The sequence below is a fragment of the Manis javanica genome, chromosome 2 (genome assembly GCF_040802235.1).
Source record: "Manis javanica isolate MJ-LG chromosome 2, MJ_LKY, whole genome shotgun sequence".
NCBI classification, from domain to species: Eukaryota; Metazoa; Chordata; class Mammalia; order Pholidota; family Manidae; genus Manis; species Manis javanica.
In genome coordinates, this window is record NC_133157.1 from 133,587,575 (window position 1) to 133,614,746 (window position 27,172).

Below are 27,172 nucleotides of genomic sequence, written 5' to 3' on the forward strand. Positions count from 1 at the left end.
CACTTGACCTGTTCTAGAGAGTTGCCCAGATTTTCCCATCCCTTAAAGAGAAGAGGAACACACAGCAGAGCAAGAAATTCTGGCAAACAGGTCTAAACAATCACTAAAACCAAGATCACACAACAGAGGGCCTGGTGGGACTTCTAGGAACAAGGCCCACGTTCCCCAGGCTGCAGAGCACCGCAGCAGGCCCTCCAAGGAGCTCTAGAGGCACAGTGAATTCCCCAGCTGCAGAAAGAACACGGCTCTGGCTGCGACCGCCCACCTCCCAGGGATGTTAGTGGCTCAAAAAATTCTAAATGCCTCAATTTTATTGCTTTCCTCAAAAATGCTCATCTGGGCAGATGGTAAATTCTCCCTCCCTGGAGCCATTAAAAACGAACCCAATTGGTCTGAGACATCCAGGAGGAATGGCTCACCTCAGGAAGCTCCTACATGGGGATTCTGCTGCTAATGCTTCTGGGACAGAGTGGCTCCAAGGATCTGTACTCTCAAACTTCCCCAGGGATTCCAAGGGTCAGCCATGTGTTGAGCCACCCAATTCGAACCCCCCTAAACTGTCTCCTGCCCATGTTGGGGATGTATCTCCTTACTGGTGTCATGGAAAGGAGTGCGGGCTGAGGAGGGTCCAGTAAGCCTCTGCAGGGGCCAGGCAGCCACAGTGAGCAGGTGGGGCTGGAGCCTGTGCTACAGCAAAGGAGCCACTCAAGCCACAGGCTCTGCAAACCAAGGCTTGGCACTTACCCACCCTTAGCTGCTCCATGGGAGGAGGCCAGACCCACAGGGATGATTCCACTTCATGAGTGGCTCTGGGCTGGACCTGAGCCAGACACAAGGTGGCTCTGATAAGAACCTAAATGGCTGGAGTAATGAAAAGATGTATAACACCACACCATGGCTGGACAGCACCACCCTACCTCACCAGCATCCTTAACACAAATTCCTGCTCCTTGGCCTGCTCTTTAAATAACCTGGCAAATTTGGTTCTTACTGATCTTTCCCAAGAATTTAACATCTTGGTTAACTTCTCTGATCCATCTTCCACCAGACAGGAAATAGCGTGACTATGTCAAAACTGAAGGCAAGTTTCAGGCCAGGTCCACTCACTGCACAGCAAGCCAGTTCAGGAGAGGCACCAAACTCATCAAGGAGGCCAAGGAATCCAAAACCACTTCCTGAGGTCCCTGCCTTCAGACCTGCCTGCTGAGTGACAGAAGGGTGCAGTCTCAGGTTGCAGGGTCCATGGGATTGAGGGGCCTCATGCGTCCCATTGTCACTAATGCTGCCTTCCTCAAGACAAAGGACCCTCTCATGGCCACCTGGCAAACGGCAGGGGTGATTACAATGAAAAGATGGTGTGCCTTCTGGGGTATACCTTCTGAAGATGCCTGCAAATTAAAAGTTTATTTGGTGTTTAAAAATATTGTCTTCCTTTCCTATCCCTTTTCCTTCATTTCTGCAGCAATCATAGATCACTTTTTAGGTAGGTCTTTGCTCCCTAGGTAGACTTCTCAATTGCCATTTATCTTCATCTCCTTCTGATTCTCTCCTAAGAGTAAAGTATTAACCTGAACAATTTTCTAAACCATATTACTACTTCCACTTTATCTTGACATCAATCTTCAGAAGTAAGGGTTTTGGATTTATAAACACTATAATGAAGAGTCTGATGATGTGGAATATCAGAATTAGAATATTCTCATGATTTGCAGTGTTATGAGTATATGGTGGGCAGGACTCTAACGTTTCACACTTCCAGTGTCTCCACGATGGATTTTCTGAGTTCAGCTCCCTGCAGTTTCTGGTTGGATTGACATTTCGTTCTGCTTGAAGTGACATCTTCAGCTCCCTCCTGCCACACACAATTAGGCAGGAAAGAACCAGAAGAAGGGGCTCAGCAAGATAGCCGACACTCAGAACCCCCAGGACTGATCAAGCTCAACAGGGAGCAAGCTAGAAAAGGGAGCCTAAGATTTAACACCGCACAAAGTAAACACTTCTCAGGAGTATCTCGTGCACCTGGCTCTGCAGGCAAAATTAATCTACCTGAAAACTCTTGGTTGGTTCACTCCTAGAAACCAGTTGTTAATACAAGCCAGGCCTCCCTGTTGTGACGGCATTAACAGACTATGAAGTTTACCTCATGGAAAGTTAGTTGTGCAGAAGCAGTACGTAAGAATTTAGCAAAGCCTTACCATATAATAGGCAACTTCTGAGTTCTGGAAAAATGACATAATTGTCAGGGCACTGAAAGAATGAGGGTACTGTAATTACCAGAAAGGGCAAGGTGGGCAAGTACCTCATTTCCTGAAAAAGTAACCCCACAGAAGAGTCAAGTCTCTAAGATTGGGGTAGACTGCAGAAATGGTAGACTGCAGGTATGCTAGCCCTATCATAGGAAGTTGATGTGATGAAGACCCCAGCAGGACAATGCATAAAGTCAAGTCAAACTAAGGGTTTGCTCAAGTGTTTTTGAGTGATATGAACCATGTTATTATGTTCAGTTTATCATCATCACCATCATTATACCATCCCCACCACCACCACCACCATTACCATCATCCCCACCATCCCCACCATCCCCATCATCATCCCCGCCATCCCCACCATTCCCACCAGCCCCACGACCACCATCATCATCCCCACCAGCTCCACCAACACCATCATCATCCTCACCATCCCCACCAGCCCCACCAGCCCCACCAGCCCTACCAGCCCCATCAGCCCCACCATCCCCATCATCATCACCATCATGCCCACCATCCCCACTATCATCACCATTCCCACCATCAGCCCCACCATCCCCACCATCCCTACCATTCCCATCATCACCACCACCACCATCATTATCATCAATCACCATCATTGTCATCTGATTAGTGGTGCCATTTAGAACTACAAAGCAATTAACACTCCACCTGGGAGAGGGCTAGGCATTCCTTGCCTCTGCCCACCCAGGCTCAGCTTCTCGCCATGGTTCTTCCTTCTGTGGATGATTTAAAGACCAGTTCAAACTGGATCTCTTCAAGTACCTGGTTAGGAGCAGGATCAAAAAGCATCTGAAACCTCTCAAAAGCTTACTTTCTCCTAGGAGTAGAGCAATAAATAACATGGCAAACCCACCTGTTATTTATTATTTGCTACTTTCAGAAAGGGTAAATGAGAGAGAAATCCCATTTCAACAATTTCTAAAACTTAAATAGAAACTTTAAAGAAAAGCGTCTAATATCCATCCATGTCATGATATGTATGTAATGTTGGAATCACTGTGCTATTTTATATATAATTTGTATGCAAAGCAGTTAACCATTTCGATATTATAATATAATCCAGATTGATGTACAGAACTGTTTTCAAGAAAGAAAAACTAAACTTCTCTTTGTTCATGCTAGTTCTCCAAATAACCATGTTGGTGTGCAGTGTGTGTGTGAGCATGCCTGTGTGCACCTGTGTCCAGAGAGCTCTGGACAGGAAAGGAGAATGGAATGGAGGTGTTCAGGGACCCACGGGGACCTACCCATAGGCCATGTCATTTCTGGGCATAGCAGGGTGACTGCCTCATGCAGGCCCTCAATAACACCACACTGTGCACCACTCACAGGGCCTCATCCAGTCCCCAAGCCTAGGAGGGAGGCACCATTACTGTCCCTACTTTAAGATGCAATAACTGTGTCACAGTGGCTTTGAGTAACTTGCCCAAGGAAGTTGTTATGAAGCTAGGAAATGATATAGTCAGGATTAAAATCAAGAGGAGGTTCTTGGGCCAATCCACCCACTACCTGTTTCTGTATAGCCCGCAAACTAAGCATGATTTTTACATTTTTAGATGGCTGAAAAAAGTGAAAAAAAGAGCATTTCACATCCCATGAAAGTTATATGGAACTCAATTTGACTGTCCACAAAGTATTAGAGAACCTAACCACAGTCCTGTGCTGCTCTGTGCTACTGGCAGTTGAGTGGCTGTGACAGAGGCCAAATGGCTGCAGAGGTTAAATATTTACAACCTGCCCTTGATGAGCCGTTGGCTGACCATGGTCTGGAAGTGGTGCCCGTTTCACCACCACCACTCGGCTGAAGAAGTGACAGTCCTTCCTGCCTTGGCCCTGATTCACGCTTCCTGTCCTAGCCCACCGGCCATGGCACAGGTCCTAGAGAGGCTTCTGGGCTCCCCCACCAAGCTGGGGAACCATGTACCTCTGGACAGGCAGGCCCCAGCTGCCTCTCACGGCTGCCTCTTATCTCCTAGTGAGCACCAGCAAGCACATCGTCAGGAAGTTCCGTGGGCACCTGCGCACCAAGATTGAATCCAGGGAGGGGACTGTCCCCGTCCGGGGCCCAAGCTCAGAACAGACGTGGGACGGCATCCTGCTGGGCGAGCAGCTTGTCACCATGTCCTGCACGGATAAGATCGCCAGGTATGGGCCCCTGTCCCCCAGTCCCATCTCCCTCAGCAGGCTTTCTGTTGGCTCCCAGTGAGAGCAGGAACCAGGAAAACATCCTCTGGGCAGGCCTTGTGCCTTCCCCACTTCCCAGATCACACTCGGTTTCATGTGCTTAAAATACCTGGCAATTCTAAGCTGCCTGCAACAGGCAGAGCACTGGTTTGGGTCTGCCATTCAGGGTGTGGGCGCTGCTGGCTGACTCAGGATTGACTGGGAAGGAACTGTGCCTCCCACACAGCACTGCCCCCGGGGCCACCCGCCCCCACACACGGCAGCCGTCCCGGGCCCCACACCTGACCTCCACGGTGTGGGTGCCCCTACAGGCCCCTTCCTCCTCCCTACACCTGACAAGCTTCCCAGAACACGTTCCCCATGGTGCCGGCCAGGCAGAAGCCCCCCACACCATAGGACAGTCTCCTCTGAGGACCTTGACGGCCCCTACCTGAGGGTCCTCCTCAGGGTGCAGGAGAAAGAGGGTGTGCGGAAAGGGTGCCCCAATGTCCCTGAAAGGTGCCTGGTCCTCAGAGAGGGATCCTTTCCCCACCCCCTCCCCATGCCCACAGCTGCAGTCCCCCCTGGGAGGCGTCCACAACTGCAGCCGGGAAAAAAAGGGCTTGCTGGCAAGCAGCCTGAATTCTAACAGGTGAAAATGGCCCCACAGCCGCCAGTGGCAACAGTCAGAACAGCTGTCCATGAAAACCTGAACGAAGGGTCAATCAGAGTGTCTTTTGGAAACTTGGCTATATTTATTAACCTATAATCTATGAACAAGCGAAAGCAGTGTCTCTCTGGGCAGCCCACCCACCCCCCATTCCAGCCACCAGGTTGCCCCGAGATCCTCCACGTGGAGTTTGGGGCTGAAACCCATCGGTCAGGATGGGACAAGGCTGTTCTCACAGCTGTGGAGAGGGTGCCAGTCCGCACATGCTGTGGGAACCAGAGGGTGGGCCAGCACGCAGTACCCACACCCGCCACAGAGGATGTAGTTCCTAGCTCTGCTTGAGTGCAGCCCAAGCAGCGCCAACCACTTGGCACATCCCACTGCTCCGCATCCTTGCTGACCACATGACTCAAAGGATGCACCACTGGCCTCTCTCCCTGGAGTGGGCTACCAGCAGGGAAGGCAAGGGTGGAAGGGTGGAGTCCCAGGAGGCAGCCCTCAGGGGCCTGGGGCCAGGACGGTGGGAGCCTGTGCGCAGGGGCCCACCTCCCAGGCTCCTCAGGGCCTGTGGTCCACCTCTGTGCTCAGCAGCACAGTGGAACTCTCCCAGGGAATCACCCAAGGCTGCGGAGGCGTGGGGCCACTTGCTTCCTCTCTGAGATTGCTCCTGGACCAGCAGACACAGCCACGGCCTAGGACAATAAGCCAAATCAGGGACTTCTGGAGTCTCCCATCAGCTCACCTTACAGAAGAAAATGTACTCTGCCTTAGCATATTTCCACCTATCTATGAAGCAGGGAAAACAGGAGCAATTTTAATTAACCAAAATTCTCTGGTGCCCTGAAATCACAGGGCGTCTCTAAAGTAACTGACTCCTTGGACAAAGGAAGGGAATTAATACAGCAGAACTGAAACCTCATTGTCTCAGGGATTGCACACCCAAACAGACAGCAGGTTCAAGGCAAGCCATGACCCAGGGTCGCCTGTGTTGACAGTCTGCCAGTGGTACCACAGCTGCCACAGATCAGGTGTCGCTCTAATAAAATCTACTGGAAATAACAAAAGCTCAACATGCATCTCTCTCCACTTCAGGGAGTGTCTGGGATGGAGACGGAATCTGGGCTGCTTCAGAGGACCAGAGGGTGCATTCAGGGATCCTGAGATCTGTCTGGCTCCCTCCTTGACTGGATCCTGCAGTGGATCCACAAGAGCCAGGCAGACCTCAGATCAACGGGTCGTTCTCATTCACCACACTCTTGTCCCCAAACCTGGTGGTGAGGCCTCTGAGGGGCACAGTAGCTTGGGGAGGAGCCCTGCAAAGGGCATGGATGCCAAGTCCCCGGCCAATCAGCCCCAAGCTACCCCCGCCCCAACGGCTTCCCGGGCACTTGCTGTCACTTCTCCCTGTCTCCTTTCCCTCTCCCTCTCTCTCTGTCTCTCCTTGTCCCTCTATCTCTTTCTCTGTCTGTCTCTCTCTTTGCTTCTCTATCTCTGTCTCTCCGTCCCTGCCCCCTGCCCCATTCCATCCCTGGGCATGCCTGCCCTCCTGCCTCCCCTCCTGTCCTGCCCACCACCTTCTCCCCTCCTGTCCCATCCTGTCCCACCCAGTCTCCTCATTCTCCCGTCCTGTCTCCTACCTCATTTCCTTCTCTCCTGTCAGGCCTGCCACCCCGTCTCCTCCTGTCCTGTCCTGCTCATGATCCCCTCCTGTCCTGCCCACTGTCCTGTCTCCTCAGGGCTGTGTTTGCTTCTGCATCTAAGGTCTGACCTCAGAGGAGTTATTTGTGTCATGGGAGGTGCCTGTGTAGCTCTTGATAAATTATTCTTGGTGATGAGGATGGGGGGACAGTGATGCCTGTGGTAAAGAAGGAACAGCCCCAGCCTTGCACACCCTGCCTGGGTCAGGCCAAGGCAGCTGGCACACGCAGGCCCGGGGTGGGAAAGTGTCTGTGTGCCCACTGTCACCCACCCACACACAGGATGAGGGTGTTGGCGCGAAGGCATGAGCTGGTTTACATGGGAGCCACAGTTGCCTTTTTGAGTGGGAGCATATGTTATGTAACAATTCAAGATTGTGAGCATCTGCAACACACATTGTTTGTGCAAAGGCTTTGTGAAGAGACCATCTGAGAAGGCGTGTGCTCTTCTCTATCCTGCACAGAAACAAAACTAAACCAGGGGAGTATATGACACTCAAAGTTTGGACCCTCTGCATACAGATATGGATGAAACACTCTCACTCAGAGAATGGATGACAGGATCAAGCTCTGTGGGGAAGGCAGCTCTGAGGACACAAAGGAGTGGTGGACACCATCCTCTTTCCAGGAGTCTGTGCAATGGTGGCAGGACACTCTCAGCGTTGAAACCTCTAACTGTGACACCTGGCATGCAGGCCATGGCCTGCTGGCCCAGCGCAGCCCATGAGAGCTGATTGTAGCCAGATACAGTTGTTGCCAAAAGTCAAATTACATAAACTTACCCCTAAGTAAGTCATGTTAAAATAAAGGCAGTGAACACTTGGAACTCCCTGCCCACTCCACCGCTCTCTTACACTGTTGTGTCTGCATGGAGCCCCGCTCTCGCTGGGCCTCCCTGCCGATGGCCATGGTCCCACCCCACTTTCCACTGGGGATTCTCCCCTAGTGACCACCACCTCACTGTCCCCAGGCAGGAGGATACCCAAGGAGGGACCTCCAGCTGGATGATGTGTGAGGAGCCGCTAAGCACTCCAGGTTGCTGACAACACCAGCTTCAAGGACACAAGAACTAGTGGATACACAAAACAGAGAACCACATGGAAAACTCGGGCCAGTCACTGTGGAGAGACTGGGGAAAGCAAGAGGTCACCTAAGACTGGGCCACCACCTGCCTGCCAGAGCACTGGCTGTTCTGGACACAGAGGTGGCAGGCAGGAAGCATGTTCTGCTCTGTCAGAATGGCCACTGAGTGACGGTGAGTGGCAGCACTGTGGCACCCATCTAGAAGCTGAATCCTGAGGCTGCATCTTTCCAGCCCCACATGTGACACGGAAAGATGATGACGTCGTCTGACTACCCCCACCCCAAGTTCTCTCCTCTCAGGTGCAAGAGCTGAAGCAACCTGTGCCACCCATAAACCTCGGGGATGTGTCCATACCCAACTACAACTACTGGTTTTCTTTCCAAGGGAGTCTTACCCCAGAGGCCACTTGGCACCACAGCCCTATCTACTCAGTAACTCAGAAATTTCTGTAAAAGGAAGGCTTTATTTGTTCGCTGACTTCTTTCATCCCCTATTTCATGTGCCTTTTATGTATTAAAGTGAAATAAATTAATAAAATCGAATCTTTAATTAAGGTAGTGAAAACGCATCCACTAGACAAATTTATCTTCTCTTTGCAAAAACCCTTTGATATCAGTGAAAAATGAATGGAGCCATTATATCAAAAGATAAACAACCAACAGTTGCATGACCACAGCTGGGCACAGAGTCACTTTTGGGGCAGCGATATCTAAGTAAGGCCATAATTAGGCCTCGGTGGCATTCTTCCGAGTGTGAGTTCTCTGAGTAATCACTGAGAGCACTTCGCAGCCTCAGCGGCAAGATGGTTCACAGCAAACCGTCAGAGGAAGCTCATTTTCACATTGGTTTAAAATAAGCCACAAACAGGGCAGACTCACCAGCGCTCCAGCTGCAGGTGGTTGCTCACACCTCCTTGAACACTGCTGCTGCTCTGCGGTGGCTGGACCTTCCCTAACCCTGCGGATGGCACTGAGCCCATGGAGCAGGTGTGCAGGGAGGGGTGGGGGTATGCTGGTCTCCCTCCACCCTGGTTCTCCAAGGACCCTCACAGCGAAGGAACACGTGCTGTCACTGCTCTTGGGACCTTTATGCTTCTTTGGCTCTCACAGAATGAACTCTCTCCATAAGAGGCTCAGTCCCTGTGGAGATGGGGGATTCTTGTATACCTCCATCTATCCTCAGGCAACTTTTGCTCCCCCCCTCAGGAGAGCTCTGAGCTGTTCCCCTGATCCACCTGAAATGCTGGGATCCAGGACCCACACGCTGTGGATCGCACACCCTGCACGGGGTGCTCGCAGGCCACAAGGACCATCCCACCTCACTGAATCTTGTCTTCACTTGTGCTCCTGTTCCACCTCTTAGCCACTAACAGCCACCTGCTCTGAGGAAGAGCAGGAATTGTGTGCACCCTTCCCAGGCTCTGAACACACTGCAGGGCTGGCATTTGCCCCAAGAGTCACTCACATAACCATGCTGAGACACAAAGGGGCATTTAGCAAGAAGGGGTGCCAGCTGAGAGCTCACCCCCAAAGCAATGGCCTGACGTACAGCCTGTGATTTGGGTGCCGAGAGGCGCCCCCACTCCCAGAAATGGCCAGAGCCCTCAGGAGTGGGGCTGACTCCCTCACTCACCCATGCCCATCAGAACAGCCAAAGGCAGACCAAGAAAGGACGCAAATGTCTGGGCAAAGCCCAAGTGGGGCTGAGGGACATGCCTGGCGGAAGGGTCACGAGGTCTTCTTCTGAGAAGGTGCCTGTATGGGGAGTGGGAGTGATGGCTCACAGCACTGGTGGTTGGGCTTTCCTGGACTGAGATGGGTGGCGGGCGCCTGGCCATGCTGAGGGAGCAGAAATCACACAGGCCTCACAGCGCACTGGCCGCCTGACCCAGACACCACGAGCGTGGACCAAGGCCACACCTGCAGACTCAGACCTTGCCAGGGTTTTCAGTCTCCCTAATTAAGTCCAGTGTTCCCACAGACCCTCAGAGGTGAGGAAGGCAGCTGCTGTTATGTTAATGTCACCGTTATTAAACTCATTTCAAGGACATGGGACCAGAGTTCAGAAACCTTCGCACAGCTAGTGAGTCCGCCTCCTTGAAGGCTTCCACCGAGGCCTAATTATGGCATTACTTAGATATCGCTGCCCCAAAAGTGACCCTGTGCCCAGCTGTGGTCATGCAACTGTTGGTTGTTTATCTTTTGATATAATGGCTCCATTCATTTTTCACTGATATCAAAGGCCCCAGCCTGAGCATGCCTTGGCTCCGCCAGAAGCAATGTTGGGCCGTCACCATGCAGTGGGAGGCTGGAGGCATCTGACGGACCACGACCCAAAGCAGGAGGGCCCAACACCATGCGAATCAGAACATCCTGGGCTCAAGAAAGATCAGAAATGGGTGAAAAGGAGAAAAGAAACAACTATGCAATGTCCCGAGAGGTGCAGGAAATAGCAGTCACCCTTTCATTACTTTTTTTTCCTGACTTACATTTTGTCCCGTAGTCCGTTTTGCTGCTATGGCAGTTGCCAATCCACGACGCAACACTGTAGTCACAGCCCCTTTAAGCAGTGAGCACCCTGATGCAGGTACAGTGTCACGTCTCACAGCTGTGCTATCAGCATCGCTCCCTGTCCCCAGACACCAGGGGTGCTTCCCAGTGATTGCCATACGGGGAAACATTTCCCATCACATCTTTCTACAAAACCTTTCCTCCAAATCTCCAAGTACATTCTCAGGACATGCTTCCTAAGTGCAGCGTGGGGCCTGCCCATGGTAGGGGTAAATGCTAAGTTCTCATAAATGAGAGGCAGGGTGGGATCTCCAGATAGGTCACAGCGGTGAACTGCGCTGAACAGGAGCCCCCAAAAGATAAGTCCATATCTTCCCACCCAGAACCTGTGAACATACCCTCACATGGTGGGGCTCAGTTAACAATGCTGACAGAAGTGCTTATCCCAGATGGTTCAGGTGGGCTCTAAATGCAATTTCATGTGTCCTTACAACATTCCAGGGTGGGGGTGTCGGGGGGCTTGGCCACAGGCAGCAGGAGGAGACACACCACAGGGGAAGGCCATGTGGACATGGACACAGAGGCAGAGGCTGCAGGGGGTGCTCCTGATGGCTGGCAGCCTAGACGATGGGAGAGGCCAGGACCACATATTTCCAGAGCCTCCCAGGGAAGCATGGTGTGACGGCACCTGGATTTCAGACGTGTGGCCTCTAGGACTGAGAGGGCAGGTTTCTGTTGTTTTCAGCCCTGTTTGTGGTATCTGTGGCATCCTGCAGCCCAGGGAAACCAGTACAGCTAGGTGAGAGGTTACTCATCCAGCTCCACTCATTTGGCCTCCAGGAAATTACAGAACCAGACACAGTCATGGTAAAATCTATGCCTAAGATACCAGTGTTAGCATGGCCCTGTGAAGGCTGACGGGGATGGAAGGCAGAGCTTCACCCCCTCAGAGAAAAGCGACCTTCAGAACCACAAATCCCGCACCAGAGGGTAGGCGTGTTTTCCTTATAACACAGACGGGATCCCACACCCCTGCCAGACAGGAGACAGGACAGTGAGTACACTTGTCAAAGCCTGATTCTGTCCATGTGACCAGCCTGTTTTTTGACTGAGCGGCCCTGACCGGTGCAAACAGGCAGACTCCACTCTCCCGAAAGAACGGGGAAACCACAAATGTGCCTTTTGCCTTTGCCTCTGAGAATTGAAAGTTGAGCGGCATATAAAAATCTAAATCTTCTGGAACTAATGTTCCTTTAGATATGGTTTCTAATTTTAAGTACCTGAGCTTGATTATTGATTGCAGTGTGTCTTTAAATGAACAGATTAAGACTTTCCCCATAAAAATGAACTGTAAAAAAACTACAGCCACTCTCTGGGGATAAGGGCTGTGTGATTTCTAACCTTAGATTCCAGACTTTGAGGGAAGAGTGTCTCCCGACTGGACAGGCTGCTGCTCAGCGTCCCCTCAAAGTGGTCTCCCCTCCTCTCTGCTGCCCGGCCTGGGGAACTCTGACACCTTTCCTCCCCAAGTTGCTGGCAGTCACCTCATCTCTAAGGTGTTAACCAGCTCTAGAGTAACCGAGGGAGACTGTTGCTAATTTTTCCAATCTTGGGATACAGGTCCTTTTAAAGCAACTGCTCTTCCTGACACCGTGCAGTGTTCACAGAGTGAGCTCCTCCACTGAGGGCCGCTGGCGATCTTACCACAGCTTTTAGGTGAAATCCTACGTAATCTCTGATGACAGAAGCAGTGAGTGAGAAACTCAATACTTATCAATATAAAAGTAGCAATGGCCAGTTCATCTACCTCACAACACCACTGTGACATCACACTGCTGGCAGGCAGCAGCCCTCACCCAACCCCGGGCCCTGCAGAGGGCTGACAAGCACGGAGTCTGCAAACAAGCCACACATCCCACTAGGGGAGCAAGACACCACAGCCAAAGGAGGACAGACGTGAAGTTCAGTGACAACAGGGGACAAGGCCCCGGATGCTTCGCAGCAGTACGGGTGCCAACAGATGGGTGCGCCATGGTGCCTGGTCATGGGGAAGACCAGCTCTGGACACCCAGAATGCAGCAGAGAGCCTGGTGCATGTGGCACACACACAATGGCCAAGACTTCATTTTGGGGGTCCCATCTTCACAGAAGGAAGAAAGGGCAGGTGTTCCCCAGAGCAACTGAAAGTTGCCCTTCATTTCCCAGAACCAAAAGGCCCAGCATAACATCTCAGCAGGGATGTGGATGGTGGGAGGAGCCCATCCTGGGATTTGCACATGTGGGCTGGCAGCAAACACCCTCCCTGACTCCCCGAGGTGCTGTCCTCAGCCAGGGATACACCTGCAAGCAGCAGGTGCTGTGAGAACCTAAGGTAGAGAGGAGGGCTGGCAGCCATTAAGTCGCAGGGCAGCTGCTGGCTTTCAGGCATTCACCTTCCGCCATGTAGCTCGGGGGCAGACCAAGCCCTAGATGCTCGTCAGGAGGAAGCACATTGCTGGGCAGGCCTGTGCGTAAGGAGAAGGAAGTTCGTTCAGCTCAAAGTAGCCAACCTGCCTGACTCCACCTGACAGCCTCCACTCCTTCCTGTACTCAGACAGCATTGCTTTCGGTGACATGAACACATTCCTCAGAGCCGTGGGTCCCCTCAGAAAATGCAGTGGGCTCCACACCCTCTGCCACATGTGCCACAGACCACCCCAGGACTAGCAGCCTGAAACAGTCCTTATCTGCTTGTACATCCCAAAGTGTGCAGGCTTGACGGAGCTGGCCCACGCCAGCCCAGCCGACAGTCCCGGAAACACAGCTGCCCTCAGGACAGCGCATTCACAAGCCAGGCACATGGTGTCACATGGCAGGCAGGTAGCATCACATGGCGAGCAGGTGGTGCTGACCATCAGCTGGGAGCATGGACAGGCTGTGGGCTCAGAATAGGGTCCCCTTCCTGGGTGACAGGGACCAAGGGGAGGCACAGCATGTTTCTATGGCACAGCCAGAATCCTAAGCTCTTGGCCTATGAAGGGGAGAGGCCACAGTCAGGCCAGAGGAACAGTCCAGAGGCAAGAGGGTGCAGCTCAGGGTCAGGAGGGCGGTGGGTGCACTGGGAACTTGGCTGTCATCACACTCCATAAATGTACTGTAACCTACTTAAGAATCCCCACTAAGACGCTGTTTGATTATTTCCAGCTCTTTGTTTTGCTTGTTTGCTGCACAGCTGCACAGAGTCCTCTCATGACCTGAGCTTGCACAGACACCTTGTTGTCCTATGGAGTGTATATCCTGGGGTGGAGTGCCAGCAACATTACTGAGGCTGAAGGCCCCCCATCCTCTTGCTTAGAAAAGCAGATTGGAAACAGGCAGGCATTCATGCACAAATGTCCACAACTTGGCATCACTACCTGTAACCAGGAGGAAGATAGTGTGAGACTGGGGTGGGGTCCTGGAGGAAAACTGTCAGCCCCCAGGTAGAACAAATTCTCTCCTGAAGGCTTTGCAAGGAGCTGAGAAGTAGGTATTACTTTTAGGACCTTATTACCAGCAGAGTTGTCTAGAGGGCTTGTGACCAAGCCCATGGTGGAGAAGGCGGCCCCACTTGAGTTTCCAGCTCAGGGATCACAGGCAGGCCTGCCAGTGCATTCCTGTCAAGGTCCAGGTGATGCCGGCACAGCTGGTGCGGGCATCATGCCTGAATGACCACTGCCATAGCTGCTGCTCAGGCAGCCAAAGGGTCAAATGCTACCCAGCTCACTGGTGGCGGAACTTGAATTTGACCTGTTTTGACTCCAACATCTGTGCTCACAGCTTTGCTGCCAAAATTCTCAGCCCCACTCACATCAGAATCACCTGGAGCACTGGGAAAGCTGATGCCTGGGCTGCCCAGACCAATGAGACCAGTCTTTGGGGGCACCCAGCTCCACAGATTGCCCACACTACCCAAAAGAGACCAATGTGGGCCAAAGCTGGTGCACACAGAGCCCTGGGTCCTTATCACACTGCCCGTCCCTCTATTTGGACTTCATGGGTCTGCCCATAGCCTAGGGCTTTTCCCAGTTTGTATGGTTGTACTTTTAGATAATGGGCAAATCTGCCCAAAATGAAGAAGAGAGTGAAGTAAGTATGTATTTTATTTTTTCCCAGCTTTACTGAGATATAACTGTGTAAGCCTAAGGTGTAGAACCTGTTGATTTGATACACTTACATATTGCAATATAATTACCACATAGCCATAGCTAACACACCCATCATGTCACATATTATTATTTCTTTTTTGACATGGGAACATTTAAGATGACTCTCCTGGCAATTTCAAGTACATAATAGAGTGTTGTTCACTAGAGTCGCCATGCCGCACACTAGATCCCCAGAACTAGATCCCCAGTCTCATAACTGAAACTGTGAGCTGTCTGACCCCATTTTCCTCAGTCCCCAGCCTGTTTCTTCTCTCTAGTTCCATGAGCTCAGCTTTTCTATATTCCACAAATAAGTGAGATCACACAGTATTTCTTGTTCTCTGTCTGACTTATTTCACTTGGCATGAGGCCCTCCAGGTCCATCATGTTGCCATATGTGGCAGGATTTCCTTCTTTGCCATGGCTGAGTTCCACTACATATGTACCATCCCATCCTTCTTCATCCACTCATCCCTCCATGGACATTTGTTTCCATGTCTTGGCTACTGCGAGTAATGCTGCAGAGCCCACTGGAGTAGAGATATCTCCTAGATTTCTTTTCCTTTGGCTATTGCAATTGCTGGATCATAATGGTAGTTGCATTTTTAATTTTTTGAGGAGCCACCATACTGCTGTCCATAGTAACTGCACCAACAGTGCACAAGGGCTCTCTTCCCCCCACATCCTCACCAACACCTGTTATTTCTTGTCTTTTGGTGGCAGCCATTCTGACTGGTGGGAGGTGATGCCTCACTGGTTTTGATTTATGTTTCCCTGAGGATTAGTGATGCTGAGTCCCTTTTCATGTACTGGTTGGCCATTTGGGCATCTTCTTTGGAAAAATGTCAATTCAGGTCCTCTGTCCATTTTTCATCATATTGCTTGGTTTTTTGCTATTGAGTTGTGTGGCTTCTTTCTATATTGTGGATATTAATCCCTTCTCTAATGTATGATCTGCAATTTTTTCTCCCACTCCACAGGCTGCTTGTTCATTTTGTTGATGGTTCCTTTGCTGGGCAGAAGCTCTTAGTTTGATGTGATCCACTTGCTTATTTTTGCTTTTGTTGCCTGTGATTTAATGTCAAATCCAAAAAAATCTTTGCTAAGACTGATGTCAAGGAGTTTACCCCTTAGGTTTTCTTCTAGGAGTTTTATGGCTGCAGGTCATACAACTAAGTCTTTAATGTATTTTGAGTTGATTTTTGTGAATAGTGTAACATAATGGTTCAGTTTTCCCAGTACCATTTATTGATGAGACCGTCCTTTCCCCCCTGTATATTCTTGGCTCCTCTGTCATAAACTAATTGACCACACATGTGTGGGTTTATTTCTGGGCTCTCTATTCTGTTCCACTGAACTATGTGGCTGTTTTTATGACAAGTAAGTGTATATTTTTGATGGCACTGAAGACTGCACTACAGACTTCACTGTCATTTTAGAGAATTACATCTTCCTTTGGGGCCACATCAAGGTGGCAAAAACAATAGACCAGAACCCCAACTGTCCAAAACATACACCAGTAAGTGCTGTTGTTTTGTCTCAGTGCTGTTGACCATCTCAGATAAGGCCCATCCCTGCGACTGCTCCCACTGATACCTGGAGGCCAAGATTTGAACTGAGCTAGGAGATTGTATCCGTTGGCTAAAGAACAGCAGCTTTTTTCTAAGATCTCTGCTCCACTTATCTTTGGTATTTCAGTGACTGACAAACAGACAAAAACATATTTATTTAGGGATTATCTATATTGAAAACTAGACATGGGATTTTTTTTCTCTGTCAACCTAGCAGTAATATCAGCTGTTTGAACAAAAAGGTGAGGTATTTTTCCATTCAATCCTGAATGCTGAAAATTCTTTGGTTTATATTCAAGAAGACATTTAGTTTTATTGATCGTGAAAGCTGAGTAAGTTTAAACTCCTATAGCCAGGCAAGGAGAAGGTTGATTTTTCTCTTCATTGTAAAGGTTATTAAGAAGAAACCAGACATAGAGGTTATTAGTCTTTAGACAATCCCATAGACTCAGAACCACTCAAGTATGTTCCAGAAGTTTTGTGCAAAGCCAATACTTGGACAGCCTGAAACACAGTGATGTCTCTGCTGGGAAGACCACTTTATTCTTCACGACTAAGTTCCTTCAAGAAAGTGTTCTGCTATCAATGGGGAAAGTGTCTATTTCTCTGCTTCTAACTGATAAGTAATGTTGAAACTTCACTAATGGTCAGAGAAGTAACAGACGCCACTTAGGTTGTCTGCAGCCCAGAATCCTTAGCCATGAATGGTAACTGATCACCTGCAATTCTGTTACAGCAAGGCCCTTCACGCAAGAAAACCTCCTCTCATCAAGACATGCAAACACAGTAAAGCCTGTATTTGGGTTGAGAATAAAGTGTACACTTAAAAAACAAACACCAAGAACTTTTACAGTGAAACAGACATATTGATAACTTTGTCCTTAATTTTCCTTCACAAACCTTTCAGCTTCTTCAAATCCGAAAAGGTGTTCAAATACTGAATAACTTTGTGGTGATTTTATGGAATTCTTCCTAAGTTTTTGGTCTGTCTTTTGTACTAACTGGAAATACTGGTCTCAGACTGAAGAGAGGGAGCCCAAGCCCTGAGCACCACTCAGCAACATTGGGGTTCCTTGCAGGACGAGCTCAGATACTAAAATACTCTGCGACTTTGTTGAAATTTTGTCAGGGAAATGTGAGGAAATCCCACTGCCCATGAGCTCCATGTTGGCTTGTCAGGTGGAAACAGCTCTGGGCCAGCAAGTGGGTCCCCAAAAATCCAAGACCAGTATCTGCACTGCTTTCAGAAAGGCCTCCTTATAACTTCTTGACATCCACTCTTTTGTAAAATTATATATCTCCAAAGGACAGCCTTTTCTTTATTTTTTTTTAGGTTTTTTTTAATTCTTTTTTTTTCATTAAGTTATCATTGATATACACTCTTATGAAGGTTTCACAAGAAAAACAACGTGGTTATTACATTCACCCTTATTATCGAGTCCCCTCACACATACCCCACTGCAGTCACTGTCCACCAGTGTAGTAAGATGCCACAAAGTCCCTATTTGTCTTCTCTGAGCTATACTGCAAAGGACAGCCTTTTCATTCCATTCTGAGAGAAACTGTGTGACTTACAGAAATGACCATGGTTATTTTTTTTTAAGTGAAGTTATGCAGATCTGATAGAGTAAAGCAAATGTTTCATAAAACCAATGACTGTTTAAATTGTAGGACTAAACTGTTTGTATATAAATATTACCTTTTATATTCCATCTGAGTTTTATGTAGATGAACACATTACTTTAATGACCTGCATTTATGGAGGGAGAGAGGAGAGAGGCTCTCTCGATGCTCACCAGCCAGATGGCTGCCTTTTCTTGCATGAGATTAAAAGATGTTTCTCATTCACAGCGATGCTTCTGAGGCAAATTAATATCACCAGCTAAATTGCTTGTGTTTTTGGAATAAAATTTAAAGAGAACTTTTTAAAGCAATTGGTGTCACAGGTTCTCAGGGCAGATTGCTCTCCAGGTAGAGCATGCTGGCTTTAAACATTGGGTAATTAATGGAAAGAATTCTGTGTTAATTGACTGCTTCCGAAAAGGGAAATACAATGACTCCTTATTAATCATGAAAAGTAGTGTACAGAGCGGAGGCAGGACAATGACTGCCTCAGCAGTGGAGAAATGTTGATTAATGAAAAGAACAATGATACAGAAATTGGCAGCATAATGCTCATACCCATGGAGCTTGGATTTTAAACATGCTACTTAGGAGTGGAAACCACAAGATTTGCCTTAAGTGACAGACAAATGCAACCTTGTACCACCCAAATGTCAGGGGACAGTCTCATACTGCCCCCCCCCTCATCTTTGCTTGCAGAAACATAAACACTCACCCAGAGAGATCTTTTATTTCTTTATTTCAGAAAAAAAAAAACAGGTTTGTCCTTCATTCCTAATCTAGGCTTCTAAGATCAAACTCTTCCTCAGAGCAAAACAGGGTCATTCATTAATGTCATTTAATTTCCACACAACAGGTCGTCCTGACTGCAGAGGACAAAGGGAGGGAAGAGAGTTTTTTTCCCCAAACTGAAATTAACAAATTTGATTTCTGATATTTTCCAGACAATATAAAGAAAAATTCATATTTGCATTGGTGACAGGGTTTTTTAAATCTAATTTCAAGTTCCTGAGAGAATATGTAGTTCCCACTCCATCTAACAGCTCATTTCACAGGAAAGGAAGCCATGTTTATTCAAACATGCATCCACTATCCACTCAGCATGAGCAGTCAGGGGCTCAGAACCAGCAGCAGCCAAACTGGCGACAGCTCTTTGTGTCTGCAGCACCCAGCCGCACCCACCCCATCAGTCTGCATGCTGGGGACAGTGACACTGCAGCTGGCAGTAGAGGGAAGGGGCTTGAGTCCTCTGCACAAGTCCAGGCGGAGCCTGCTGGGCACCTGAGGCTGCCCCCTGCCCTCCACCCAGGTGAGTGCTGACTCCTCCCCTCTCCTTCCAGGTGGAACGTGCTGGGCCTGCAGGGTGCCCTCCTTTGCCATTTCATTGAGCCCGTGTACCTGCACAGTATCATCGTGGGCAGCCTGCACCACACAGGCCACCTCTCCCGGGTAATGAGCCACAGGACCGAGGACATCGGCCAGCTGCCAACATCCTACCGGCACAACCGGCCCCTCCTCAGCGGTAAGACAGCTCTACCCAAGACACATGCTCAGGCCCTGCTCCTGTCAGTGGGACCCAAACGTACCAACTCAGGGCAGATTTCACCCATTTTGGCCAGTGGTTACTTAAGACTTAGCAAGCAAAATTACAGCAATTCAAGGCTTAAAAAAAAGAGCAAAGGTCACAGTGCATCTCTGAAGGTAGGAACAGTAACATTTTAGAGCAAAAGCATCACAGGACATGGACATCAGCACTTCATGGAGTCACTGTAGCTGTAGGGTCTACAGGGCTCAGGATAGAAAGGGTAATAATCATGTGCTTGTCCACAGGACAACTTACCAGCCCATGGCTGCTCCGTAGGCGGTTCTGAGGGAGGCCCAGGTGGATGAAGAGGAGCAAGATGGGGTGGGACTCAGGAGTCTGGGCTCTGTGCAGGGCTCAGAGGTGAGCACACACTCAGGAAGCATGTTTAGGGGACAATGAAGCCATTCAGCGAGCACAGAGCCAGGAGCATGCTCCTGAATCTGCTCCTCGCTTTCCACGCCGTGTCCTTAGGTAAGCACCAATGAGCCAAGACAACAGCCTGAGGCTGCCTGGGACACCCCATAGTGGGGACCAAGTCATGTGGCCTCAAAGCACTCTGGAAGCAGCAAAGTTCCACGCACACGGGAAGGATCGAGTACTAAATCTTGAGCCATGGATGGTAATACCTACCTAGTGGCCACGGTCTTCCACACTGTGGCCCTTTCCCATTTCTGGGAACCAACCAGAAGCAAAAGGAAGGAGCATGTAGGCTTTAATTACATCCCATGAGCCTCATCCAGAGGCCTGAGAAAAACCTACCGTGAGAGGCATCTCCTTGCTCCAGTAGGTTCTCTCTCCCTGGGGATGGCAGGAGGGGCCCCAGGGCACAGGCCCCCTCAGAGCGTCGGCACCTCCCAGCTTCAGCAGCTGACTGGTTTAGGTCTTCCTCCAGATCATCTGAAAGAACATGAGTAGACATGGTGCTCCTTAGTGTTGTGGCTGAAGATTTATTCCCAGGATCTAAAATTGTCCTAAATTACAGAATCAGGGGTAATAATAGTGCGCCAGAGGGTGATGACAGCCAGAAGAAATTCATGAAAAGCACTTAAGGTGCTAAGCAAGTTTTCAACAGAAGACACCTCACTCTCAATCCTCTGGATTCACCACCTACAGACTGACTACCTTCCAGGTGGACTGGACACATCACAGGCCCAATGACACAAACAGGCCAGCAGAGGGCCTTCTCAACCTGGCCCTTTAAATACTACATTCCCGAATTTCTTTTACACACGTGAGACCCTGTTGCTAAGATCCTAGGACCGTGTGCCAAGAACAGCCCTTTCCTCTTCAGGAGGGACATCTGTGGCACACAGATGATGGTCCAGAACCTACTTGCCTGCAGGACCTGCTTTTCCCCACCCTCACATCCATGGCCAGCTTAGACTCTGGAGACTTCCTATGTCTAGTCAAGGCAGCATAAAAGCCAGTTAGCCTCAGCAAGGCTATCCTGGTTGCAGGGGCATGTCAAAGAGTCTGTCCAGGAACACAAAATACCCATTATCTTGCTACGATTTCACCTTTCTTTACTGTTACCCAGGGATGATCAATTCTTTACCACAATCCTAAGGGCTGAGCTAGTAAAACAGCAGACAGGATCTTTGTACCACCGACCCCACTGTGAAGGCTGCCTGGTGACCTAGCCTAAAACTGTGCGGGGCCTGTAACTAAACCATAACAGACTGTGGGCAGCAAATGGCCTGAGGTGGTCTTCCTGGGCATGTGCACCCGGGGGCTCCTCTGCATGGTACAAAGGTAACACAATGCACAGCTCATCACCTGCAGAAGCAAATGATGCTGACAGTGTCTCCTTGTCAGGTACATGGCATGTTGTCCCATTGCACCAATGACTAGTGCATTCTCCTCATGACAAATGTGTAATGTATAAAATTCTCACAGATTTTAAGAACACACATGAGCTTCAAAAAAAATATCTGACCTGGGTCTTTGTCCTGGAGTCATTAAGTAGGAATTTATCCTCCTGTGCTCTTGAATGAATTTTTGGTAGAAAAAAATTATTATAAATCCTGCTAGAATAATATCTAAAAATAACCCTAAATTTTGCGTGAAGATCAAAAAAGTTAGATTAAATACAAAATGAAATATTTAATAAGACATTTCTATAGATTAGCACTGATCTCCTTAAGCAAATTAGATGGCACATAGCTTATGGTAAATTTAAAATTATAGAAGGATTAAAGATGGCGGCATGAGAGGTGAGACAGAGGCTTCCTCCTAAAACCGCATATAATATGAAAATATAATTAATACAACTAATCCTGAGAGAGCAACAGGAAAGAGGACTGCACCAGACTGCATATACCTGGAGAAAAGAACAGACTTCATGGAACAGGGTAACGTACCAAAGCTGTGGCCTGGTTGGACCCAAGTCCTTCCCCCACCCCAGCTCACAGGCAAGAGGAAGAGAAACAGAGCAGGGAGGGAATGGAGGCCTGAGACTGCTGAATACCTAACTCCCGAGATCTGCTCTGGGAGCACAAACCTACATTTCATGGTAATTTCATGATTACATGATTGGAAAGCTATTTTGTGATTATGGGGTTGGAAAGCTAAGACAGGCAGAATTCTTGAAAGACTGAGATCCTAGTCACTTGTGGAAAGCAGGGATCCATATCCAGCTGCTCTGAGACAAAAGTTTATACCTGTGTGATCGGCCCACTGGTTCAGGCAGTGGAGACAGGCATAGCAGCCGGGAGGTGGGGAACAGCTTTTTCCTCTCTCCAGGCACGAATCCCACTCCCCTGCTTCAGAGACTGAGTAGCTCCAGAATAGAGCTTCTGGACACTAGAGGGCGCCATACACAAATATGAAACGCCAAAGGAACCTGGTACAGAGTAAAATAGATATAACTCCTGAGAAAGATGACATGGACCTCATGACTCTTCCTGAAAGGGAGTTCAAAATAAAAATCATTAACATGCTAATAGAGGTATGGAAAGCTACTCAAGAACTCAGAAATGAATTCCAGTCAGAGATCCAATCATTGAAGAGTACAATGGAGGGTATTAAAAGCAGATTGAATGTGGTGGAGGAGACGATAAATGAAATAGAAACTAGAGAAGAGGAATACAAAGAAGCTGAGGCACAGAGAGCAAAAAGGATCTCTAAGAATGAAAGAATATTGAGAGAACTGTGTGACCAATCCAAATGGAACAATATTCACATTATAGGGGTACCAGAAGAAGAGAGAGAGAAAGGGATAGAAAGTGTCTTTGAGGAGGTAATTGCTGAAAACTTCACCAGTCTGGGGAAGGAGATAGTCTCTCAGGCCATAGAGATCCACAAATCTCAGAACACAAGGGACCCAAGGAAGACAACACCAAGACATGTAGCAATTAAAATGGCAAAGATCAAGGATAAGGACAGACTATTAAAAGCAGCCAGAGAGAGAAATAAGATCACATACAAAGGAAAACCCATCAGGCTAACATCAGACTTCTCAGCAGAAACCTTACAGGCCAGAAGGGAGTGGCATAATGTATTTAATGCAATGAAGTAGAAGGGCCTGGAACCAAGATTACTTTATCTGGCAAGATTATCATTCAAATTTGAAGGAAGGATTAAACAATTTCCAAATAAGCAAAAGCTGAGAGAATTTACCTCCCACAAACCATCTCTATAGTCAATTTTGGAGGGACTGCTATAGATGGACGTGTTCCTAAGGTTTAAGAGCCATCACCAGAGGTAATAAAACCACAGTAAAGAAAGTAGAACAGCTAATTACTAAGCAAATGCAAAATTACATTAACTATCCCCAAAGTCAATCAAGGGATAGACAAAGAGTACAGAATATGATACCTAATATATAAAGAATGGAGGAGGAAGAAAAAGGAGGAGAAAAATAAAAGAACCCTTAGATTGTGTTTGTAATAGTATATTAAGTGAGTTAAGTTAGACTCTTAGATAGTAAGGAAGTTAACCTTGAACTTTTGGTAATGACAAATCTGAAGTCTCCAATGGCAATAAGTACATACCTATCAATAATCACACTAAATGTAAATGGTCTGAATGCACCATCAGAAGACATAGACTCACTGAATGGATAAAAAAAAACAAGACCCATCTATATGCTGCCTACAAGAGACTCACTTTAAACCCAAAGACATATACAGACTAAAAGTGAAAGGATGGAAAAAGATATTTCATGCCACTAAAAGAGAGAAAAAAGCAGGAGTTGTAGTGCTTGTATCAGACAAATAGACTTCAAAACAAAGAAAGTCACAAGAGACAAAGAAGGACATTACATAACAATAAGGGGTCAATCCAACAAGAAAATATAACCATGATAAATATCTATGCTCCCAACACAGGAGCACCTACATATGTGAAACAAATACTAACTGAATTAAAAGGGAAAATAGAATGCAATGCATTCATTCTAGGAGACTTCAACACTCCACTCACTCAGGACAACCAGACAGAAAATAAGTAATGAGACAGAGGCATTGAACAACACATTAGAACGGATGGACCTAACAGACATCTACAGAACTACACACCCAAAAGAAGCAGAATACATTCTCCTCAAGTGTACATGGAACATTTTCAAGAATAGATCATATACTAGACCACAAAAACAGCCTCAGTAAATTAAAGAATACTGATATTGTACCAAACAGTTTCTCAGACCACAAAGGTATGAAACTAGAAATAGATTACTCAAAGAAAATGAAAAATCCCATAAACACATGGAGGTTTTGCAATATGCTCCTAAATAACCAATGGATCAATGACCAAATAAAAACAGAGATCAAGCAATATATGGAGACAAATGACAACAATAATTCAACACCACAAAATCTGTGGGATGCATCCAAGGCCATGCTAAGAGGAAAATGTATAGCAATACAGGCCTACCTCAGGAAATAAGAGAAATCCCATATAAGCAGTCTAAACTCACAGTTAACGAAACTAGAAAAAGAAGAACAAATGAGGCCCAAAGTCAGTAGAAGAAGGGACATAATAAAGATTAGAACAGAAATAAATAAAATAGAGAAGATAAAACAATAGAAAGAATCAGTGAAAGCAAGAGCAGATTCTTTGAGAAAATTAAATAGATAAACCCCTAGCCAGACTTATCAAGAAAAAAAGAGCCTCTAAACACATAAACAGAATTAGAAATGAGAAAGGAAAAATCACTACGGACACCACAGAAATACAAAGAATTATTAGAGAATACTATGAAAAATTATATGCTAACAAACTGGAAACTCAGAAGAAATGGACAACTTTCTAGAAAAATACAACCTTCCAAGGCTGACCAAGGAAGAAACAGAAAATCTGAACAGACCAAATACCAGCAACAAAATTGAACTGGTAATCAAGAAACTACCCAAGAACAAAATCCCTGGGCCAGATGGCTTTACCGCTGAATTTTATCAAACATTTAGTGAATACCTAATACCGATCCTCCTTAAAGTTTTCCAAAGAGTAGAAGAAGAGGGAATACTTCCAAACTCATTCTATGAGGCCAGCATCACTCTAATACCAAAACCAGGCAAAGACAACACACACACAAAAAAAGAAAATTACAGACCAATATCCCTGATGAACATAGATGTAAAATAGCCAACAAAATATTAGCAAACCAAATTCAGAAATACATCAAAAAGATCATCCATCATGATCAAGTAGGATTTATTCCAGGGATGCAAGGATGGTACAACATTCGAAAATCCATCAACATCAACCATCACATCAACAAAAAGAAGGACAAAAGCCACATGATCATCTCCATAGATGCTGAAAAAGCATTCGACAAAATACAACATCCATTCATGATAAAAATTCTCAACAAAATAGGTATACAGGGCAAGCACCTCAACATAATAAAGGCCATATATGACAAACCCACAGCCAACATCATACTTAACAGGGAGAAGCTGAAAGCTTTTCCTTTAAGATTGGGAACAAGACAAGGATGCCCATTTTCCCCACTTCTGTTCAACATAGTACTGGAGGTCCTAGCCACGGCAATCAGACAACACACACAGAAATAAAAGGCATCCAGATTGGCAAGGAAGAAGTTAATCTGTCCCTGTTTGCAGATTACACGATACTGTACATAAAAAAACCCAAAAGAATCCACTCCAAAACTACTAGATCTAATATCTGAATTCAGCAAAGTTGCAGGATACAAAATTAATACACAGAAATCTGTTCCTTTCCTACACTAACAATGAACTAGCAGAGAGAGAATACAGGAAAACAATTCCATTCACAGTTGCATCAAAAAGAGTAAAATACCTAGGAATTAAACCTAACCAAGGATGTTAAAGACATATACCTTGAAAACTACAAGACACTCCTAAGAGAAATTAAAGAAGATACCAATAAATGGAAACTCATACCATGCTCATGGATAGAAAGAATTAATATTGTCAAAATGGCCATCCTGCCTAAAGCAATCTATAGATTCAATGCAATTCCTATCAAAATACCAACAGCATTCTTCAACAAAGTAGAGAAAATCATTCTAAAATTCATATGGAACCACAAAAGACCTCAAATAGCCAAAGCAATCCTGAGAAGGAAGAATAAAGCTGGGGGCATTACACTCCCCAACTTCAAGCTCTACTACAAAGCCACAGTAATCAAGACAATTTGGTACTGGCACAAGAACAGACCCATAGACCAATGGAAAAGACTAGAGAGCCCTGATATAAACCCAACCATATATGGTCAATTAATATATGATAAAGGAGCCAACAGGGAAATGAGAGCCTCTTCAACAGCTGCTGTTGGCAAAACTGGACAGCTACATGCAAGAGAATGAAACTGGATTATTGTTTAATGCCAAACACAAAAGTAAACTCAAAGTAGATTAAAGACTTAAATGTAAGTCATGAAACCATAAAACTCTTAGAAGACAACATAGGCAAACATCTCCTGAATATAAGCATGAACAGCTTCTTCCTGAACGCATCTCCTTGAGTAAGGGAAACAAAAGCAAAAAAGAACTCATGGGACTACATCAAACTAAAAAGTTTCTGTAGGGCAAAGGACACCATCAACAGAACAAAAAGGCATCCTACAGTATGGGAGAATATATTTGTAAATGACATATCCAACAAAGGGTTAACATCCAAAATATATAAAGAACTTACATGCCTCAACACCCAAAAAGCAAATAACCCGATTAACAAATGGGCAGAGGATATGAAGAGACGGTTCTCCAAGAAGAAATTCAGATGGCCAACAGACACATGAAAAGATGCTCCACATCACTAATTATCAAAGAAATGCGAATTAAAACTACAATGAGATATCACTTCACACCAGTAAAGATGGCCAGCATCGAAAAGACTAAGAACAACAAATGCTGGTGAGGATGCAGAGAAAGGGGAACCCTCCTACACTGCTGGTGGGAATGTAAGCTAGTTCAACCATTGTGGAAAGCAATATGGAGGTTCCTCAAAAAACTAAAAATAGAAATACCATTTGACCCGGAATCCTGCTTCTTGGAATTACCCGAAGAATACAACTTCTCAGATTCAAAAAGACATATGCACCCATATGTTTATCGCAGCACTTTTTACAATAGCCAAGATATGGAAGCCTAAGTGTCCATCAGTAGATGAATGGATAAAGAAGATGTGGTACATATACACAATGGAATACTATTTGGCCATAAGAAAGAAACAAATCCTACCATTTGCAGCAACATGGATGGAGCTGGAGGATATTAGCTCAGTGAAATAAGCCAGGTGGAGAAAGATGCCAAATGATTTCCCTTATTTGTGGAGTATAACAATGAAGCAAAACTGAAGGAACAAAATGGCAGCTGACTCAGAGACTCCAAGAATGAACTAGTGG

General features: G+C 47.0%; 1 protein-coding gene across 1 annotated transcript in view; it reads left to right on the plus strand.

Annotated features, from left to right (window-relative positions):
* Positions 1-27,172, plus strand: part of ADARB2 (adenosine deaminase RNA specific B2 (inactive)) — a 351,327-nt gene that overhangs the window by 314,174 nt on the left and 9,981 nt on the right. Inside the window, exons 7-8 of the mRNA XM_017674821.3 lie at positions 4,247-4,415; positions 19,095-19,276. Of these exons, the coding sequence (XP_017530310.2) occupies positions 4,247-4,415; positions 19,095-19,276 (351 nt within the window). The remainder of the gene's footprint in view (positions 1-4,246; positions 4,416-19,094; positions 19,277-27,172) is intronic.